Source organism: Solanum stenotomum, chromosome 1 (assembly GCF_019186545.1).
Source record: "Solanum stenotomum isolate F172 chromosome 1, ASM1918654v1, whole genome shotgun sequence".
NCBI classification, from domain to species: Eukaryota; Viridiplantae; Streptophyta; class Magnoliopsida; order Solanales; family Solanaceae; genus Solanum; species Solanum stenotomum.
Window position 1 is genome coordinate 28,270,914 of NC_064282.1, and position 6,798 is coordinate 28,277,711.

At 35.4% G+C, this 6,798-nt stretch overlaps 1 protein-coding gene across 2 annotated transcripts; it reads right to left on the reverse strand.

The window, feature by feature from the left end:
• Positions 1-1,263: 1,263 nt before the first annotated feature.
• LOC125842150 (superoxide dismutase [Cu-Zn] 2) lies at positions 1,264-6,497 on the reverse strand. 2 transcript variants are annotated; one of them, XM_049521383.1, is made up of 8 exons: positions 6,313-6,497; positions 5,090-5,178; positions 4,909-5,010; positions 4,724-4,819; positions 4,350-4,381; positions 4,194-4,269; positions 1,830-1,883; positions 1,264-1,495 (listed from the first exon to the last, which is right to left on the reverse strand). In XM_049521383.1, the coding sequence occupies exons 2-8, from the start codon at positions 5,163-5,165 to the stop codon at positions 1,473-1,475; spliced, it is 459 nt and encodes a 152-aa protein (XP_049377340.1). In that variant the 5' UTR covers positions 5,166-5,178; positions 6,313-6,497; the 3' UTR covers positions 1,264-1,472. The 2 variants fall into 2 exon arrangements, with proteins under 2 accessions (XP_049377340.1, XP_049377348.1); XM_049521391.1 differs by having other exon boundaries at positions 5,090-5,201; positions 6,313-6,377.
• Positions 6,498-6,798: the final 301 nt, after the last annotated feature.

Genomic DNA, 6,798 nt, shown 5'->3' on the forward strand with positions numbered 1-6,798 from the left:
GAGAGATTATTAATTTACCGAGTATTAATTTATAAAGGTTTTACTGTATTTACCCAATTCTTAGAATTTTTGTTCATAATTTTGTATATAAAATCAATATATATATATATATATATATGGTGTTGAAATGTGTATAAACTGTATAAATTTTGTAAAAAATGCATGTTAGGTTTCTATAAATTTAATATAACTATAATAATATTATATACTACTTTCATACAATATTCATACGAATTCGATACAACTACAACAACAAACAGAACTTCAAATATAAGTTTTATACAACTAAGCATACAATTATCGTACAACTACAATTTTAATACATTTCGGTTGTAACTTCAAACTTCAACGAATTAGGATTAAAATTCAATCCATAAGTAGCTCAAATTTTATCCAAATTCCCAAATTTCATATTCAAACATCCATCAACGTTCTAGATCTTGAGATATCATCCACTTGAAATGAAGTATAATTGCTGTAAATGGATTTTTAAAACTTTAGCTTCGAGCTCCTTTGATGGCTGACAATTGAATTTTGGAATGAATGATTTTCTTTAGCTTAAAAATGAAAGGATTTTATTTATCTGAAAGGATCATTCACACAAAAAGGAATTGATCTATATGTCACAGTTCCAATAGCATCTCTATCGAGTGCATTACTTACAGAAGAAAGAGATGCATAAAAATCATAAGGTTGGTTTCCATTCATATTTGAATTCTTTGATTTCCTTCCGTGGACTTCTATATGTACTTTTACTTTTGAAAAGTTTATTATTTCTGTTTTTTCAAATATTCCAAAGAATGAAAGGGGTTAGAAAAGATGATAGTTGTTGATTGGAGTGATGAGGGTTGTAGATAGAACAATATAATTGATGGATGTTATTGTGAAAGTCTTGATTATTTATTGTTATTCCATATTTATTCTAGATGTAGATGGCATCTGGACAATCCACAAAAATATAAATAATATTTTCTTCTATATTGATGCATGTGGAGCAAGTATTTATATTGGTTATATTTCTATAGAATAAGGCACAGATGGAAGTAGGCAGTTTCTTTAATAGAGGCGACCACTTGATATTTTTTATTTTGATTAATGCTTCTAGTTTTCAAATCCACTTATAGCATTATCGATATGACATCTTAAATTCACTTCATGCCAACCGGCAGAGTTTGAGACCATCAATATGAACAAAATCTGCAGGCCTGTGTAATCTGTCAAGTCAGTCTGAATATTTTCTAGCTATGAAACCATCCACTCAAATTTAAGAAACCAGCAAAGCTAACGGCCCGCATTTTCTTTATGGTTAATGATCGGCAAAAACTAGTACAGCATACACTGAAGTCATGTATTATGAAAATTCAAAAGGCGTCACATGATAAATACATAGAAAACAAGGCTCAGCCGCTCCAATAAAACTTTATTCTAAGACCACCACCGCTAGTTGCTGAATCTTCACCCCGCAGGAGCAATTAACCCTGGAGGCCAATAATACCTGACAAGAGTGACAATACCACATGTTACAACTACAAACATAATTAAGAACAAAACCAGGCATGCCTATATGATTCTCAAAAAGCAGATGATTCAAACTTGTCATTTTAAAGCACACTGGTAAATGGCAAACTTAGATTTGAAAGCAAAAGAATCTTGCATGTTTCTATTTTACTCTAAACAAATGGCCCAGAAGAATCATTTGAAAGAGAAATCACAGAGATTGAACTAACCCATCAGCAATTGATCAATGTAACTACGACACATAATTAACTGACTAAATGAGGCACATAATCAACGAATCTAGTCCCAGACGCAAGAAAATTAGTACTTACCACAAGCAATCCTTCCGCCAGCATTTCCAGTGCTTTTACTGAGCTCATGTCCTCCTAAAACAGCAGGAAAACAAATTTTATGTCAGATTAAGTGAAAGTGGGTTAAAAATATGGTTTAACTAAATTATATATATATATATATATATATTATTTTATTTTGATAACCGAGAAATCCGTCTGTGACCCGCCCTTTGGACCAATCACAGCCTTCTAAACTCTGTGGATAATGCCCGCCCCTCTACCCTTCACTTAAATATCGGGCTTCGCTTTGCATGGTCTGGGGCTTGAACCTGCAACCTAAGCCACAAATCCTCCACCTTTTGCCACTTGAGCTAGGCCTTGGGGGTGGTTTAAGTAAATTATATTTTAACCGTCTTTTATTCCATGAAAGGATTTTCAATGCTCCTACACCAGACACCAAGTTCCTTTAGATGCAAATAGAATACTAAACCTCGTAGCTAAATAGAGCACAACTCTTTTGTGCATAATCTTAATCTCATATATCATTGTATGCCAACTTGATTTACTTGCAACTATAGTCCACTTCCCTACTTTCAATTTTCTGAAACAAGTTGATACTTGGTCATCCTCCTTGAACTTTGCATTTGAGACCTCACAATTTGCAAAATAAGGAACATACTTCTTGCAGTTCAACCATTCCAAGCACGCGCACACACACACTATAGGATATAACCTATGGGTCTTAGAGCCTGTTTGAATTGACTTTTGGCTTATTTTTATCATTTTAGCTTAAAACTAAGAGCTTGTTAGTACTTCTTTAATTTACCCAAACACTTCAAAAGTGCTTAAAAGCTATTTTGGCTTAAAAGCACTTAAAATAAGTCAATCCAAACAGGCTCTTATCCAGCCTCAATCCCCAAGGATTTAGAAGTAATTTTAGATGGATAAAGCAAAGGGCTCACAATGACTTAACTCTAAGCAAAAACAGAACTCAATAGCTTATCGTTGTTATACATTCTTCTTATTAGTTTTCAGTCCACCTTTCTTACAATCAATCAATCACAAGTCTCAGCTTCAGGCTAAAATCAATTTACATCCAACATCTGCAAATGTTAGTCCATCCCCACCCCCCTCTTACAGAAACATTAAAAAAAGATATTTTTTTTCTATTAGATTGCATTTAAGTGACTAGACTTTTGACAAATACAGACAAGGGAAGTGAGAGGAGAAGCATAATTAAATGGTAACAGGCAACCAAGCATCATGGAATGAAATAATTTCTAGAACAATTTGTCCAAAAAAAAAACTTATAGACTGTTTGTCAGCTAGTATTTTACAAACTGACCCACGTTAGCTCCAAGCATCCAACACCCACATCTCACAGACAGTCCATACACTGTCCTATTCCAGATTTGAATTCAAAATCGGAACTTGTATAACATGAACCAGTTCTTGCCCCTAGAGCTTTGTTTAGTGGAAAGTGCGCAACACATGAGGTGTAGATTAGGTGCACATCACAGGTTCGAACTATACACAGACAAAATCCTAGTATTTAAAGAGAATGGTAGCGAGGCGGGCCATTATCCACCAATTGCACCACCGGTCCACAGGAATTGCATGGCCATTAAAAAAAAAAAGATAGCACCATTCCTTGAGAGCATATATGAAAAATCACATCCTAATTCCTCAAGGAGATTTAACATCACTCAGGAATGCACACACCTCCTCCCACTTGCTTTTTTGAGTCAGCAATATACAGAGAATGGTAAATCCTTTGAAGAAGAAAAATGAGATCTTATGGGTGCTGGGGAGATGTGAAAATGATAAAAGTGGATCCTTGCTAGGGGTGGTCATGGTTAAGATTGAACCCCTTTCTCTTTCACTTTGACTACTCTTATTTAAATGAACCCAGTGGATCCTTGCTAGTGTGGTCATGGTTAAGATTGAACCCCCTTTCTCTTTCACTTTGCCTAGTCTTATTGAAATGAACCTAGTTGCTAGTGTGGTCATGGTTAAGAACCCCTTTCTCTTTCTCTTTGCCTAGTCTTATTTAAATGAGCCTTCATCATTTTCTTCAAAATTAAATTAGAACATATGAAACAATCACATCTAGACTTTCTTCCTTCTCCAATCCATAATATTTTCCATTATTATACACCAACCTTCCAAATATAATTCTTACAGAAAACACATGAAATAGAAATGGGGTTTTTATATGTCAAGCACTATGGACAAAATGGAGTGTTGATGGCCTCAAACTAAAATAAAAGATTGAGTGTCAAGGTTATATGTATTTTATTTCTTACTTTCTTATCCTCTTTCATCTTTCACATTCTGTTGTATTAATAAAAGCATGCCGTACTCAGTTCATTAAAGTTTAGTCACTGAAGTAGGGGAACTAACCCTTTCCAAGATCATCAGGATCAGCATGAACAACAACAGCTCTTCCAATGATGGATTGTGAACCACTGAGAGGAATCTGCAAAATATCAGGTTGCCAATTAGTTCGGGAACAAATATATAGCAAGACTAAAGCTTAGAGTTCAACAAAGAATTTACCTGCTTGTCGGTAATAGTAAAAGATGCAGTACCTGAAATTTTTTCCAATGACTACATTGTTAGTGATGCTAACTAATTTGGAATTACGCGAGGAGAGAGAGGGAGAGAGCAGGCAATGACCTCTTTGAAATAAATTTTGGCTTCACTATGCAAAATAATTGCTGTTTTCGAGACAATAAAATTATGGGTAAACCTTTACTGCAGCAGAATTAATTTTTCCAAAGGTAGTGGATTACCACCATACATCATGTCAAACCAAAACACACTAGGCATAGAAGATGATAAAAATCTTCAGATTGCAGACATACGATTTGAAAATAAATAAGGATAACTACAACCAGATTAAGTTAAATTATTAAACATGGAACCCTTACCATCTTCTCCAACTGTGATGTTACCAAGATCACCAGCATGACGCACCTCATCTTCAGGAGCACCATGCTCCTTACCAGCAGGATTGTAATGTGGTCCTGCAAGTTAACAAAGAAAAAATTCAAAATTCAGAACATCTAAAAATCATTTCTATGTCGCAGTCCCAAGTAGATAAAAATGAAATTACCTGTTGACATGCAGCCATTTGTGGTATCACCAAGGGCATGGACATGGAAGCCATGAAGTCCAGGTTTTAGGCCAGAAATATTTCCAGTAACTGTGGTTGGAGCTGTATGCATTACATCAGTTAGAGGTCACCCATGATAAATGCATGAAAAAACCATTTTACAATTATTAAAGTAAATTACCATCTCCATCTTGAGTGAAGAGGATGGTGCCACTAACACCTTCACTGCTGTTAAGGACGGCGACTGCCTTCACCATTTTTGTATGTGATCTAGAAAATTATGATACAAGAGTCTGTTATCAAGGCAACACATTTAAGAGCCCATACGAAGCACATTAATAAGTTAACATGCGGCTCATCTCATAAGATGATAGACAACATTTCCATATACAAGTTTGAATTTATAGAAAATCGCATTTGGCCAATCAGTTAGAAACATAAAGCAAGGAAGTATTTCAGTCACAGCCTAGACAATATATAGTTCATCTCGAAAACAAGTCGATCACATAAATTGACATCCAAAACCTTAGGCATTCCATTTCTTCATCTCAACCATATACGAATATCTAAAAGAGGGGATACAAAAACACTTGGTCATGTTTGTTCTGAAATAACAGAAAAACGATCCTTTAGTTTTCCAAACAAGCCCAAACTGTGTTGTTTTTTGGAAATAAAACAAAACAAAGAAAGCACAAATTTCGTCTTAAAACACTATACAATGTTATCTTCAACCTGAACATTCACAAAATCCTCATGTTCTCGCCCAAGCACCATCAAAGAAAGACAGTAAACATCTACTTGCAGCAGGATTTGCTCACACACACAATTTGCAGGTGATACGTTTTAGTGTTATACAAACCTTACAATTAGAAATGCCTATGCATCAGTCCTAATCGAAAAGGCAAATACTTCTAAAATCAGACAAAAGCAAACTTTAATTAGATCGAACCACACATCCATAGCCATAGGCGGATACAGAGTAACATACAGAGTAACGGCGCAAACCATAAATATTTATGATTAAACCCATAACTTTTAAAAGACAGTGAGTTCTGCTAAGATCCTTAAAGATTTAACCCATAAATATTCAATCAATCTTAGATCCGCCTCTTAGCAAGGTCTGAAGATGATATCCTAATCTTCTCTTTCTATATGTTCCTAATAAAATTAATTATCTACTCAACAATCAGCTTCCACCAGATTCAACATAAAGATAAACGCAGACAGCGACAGATTCAAAAGCGAAAGTTGTAAAGAAGTCTAGATCTGCAAAATCAGAAGTTGAATCCAACAACGAAGAGTTTCAAGACCAAATCCAACGGCGTGAGAATCCAGAGAAAACGAATAATCAAAAGTCACCATAATAGAACATCGAAAACAGATGCAAGGAACAAGTTGAATTACCTCAGGTCACCCTTGAATGGCTTATAGAGAGAGAGAGAGAGAGAAGTCCAATATGCGTACTGATGATAATGAGAAGTTCGATAATTGTAAGAGTGAAATGAGTGCTTGCTTTTTATTGGACTGAGCAGTGACCTGTTGGAGGGGGTGGGTAGGTTGCCGGCTGGCTAGTGTGTGATTAGCGCCGTACTCCTTTTGCCAACTACCCTCTACGTGCCTTAGGTCTACATTCATATCACGTGTTACGACTTTAGAATTATCTAGAAGCTAACATCATTTCCAACCCAAATCTCGATGGCTTGACCTAGTTTATCTAAAGATTATGGTCCAACTCAAATCTCGATTAGGCCTGACCTAGTTCAATCTAGATCTTGGTCCGATGGATTCACTGAATGGCTATTTCAATCCTCCAATCCTCAAAAGAGTTTTTACCCTCTACAGTTTTATTTTACCTTTTGATTCTACCTCTACACCATAAAAACATGCAAG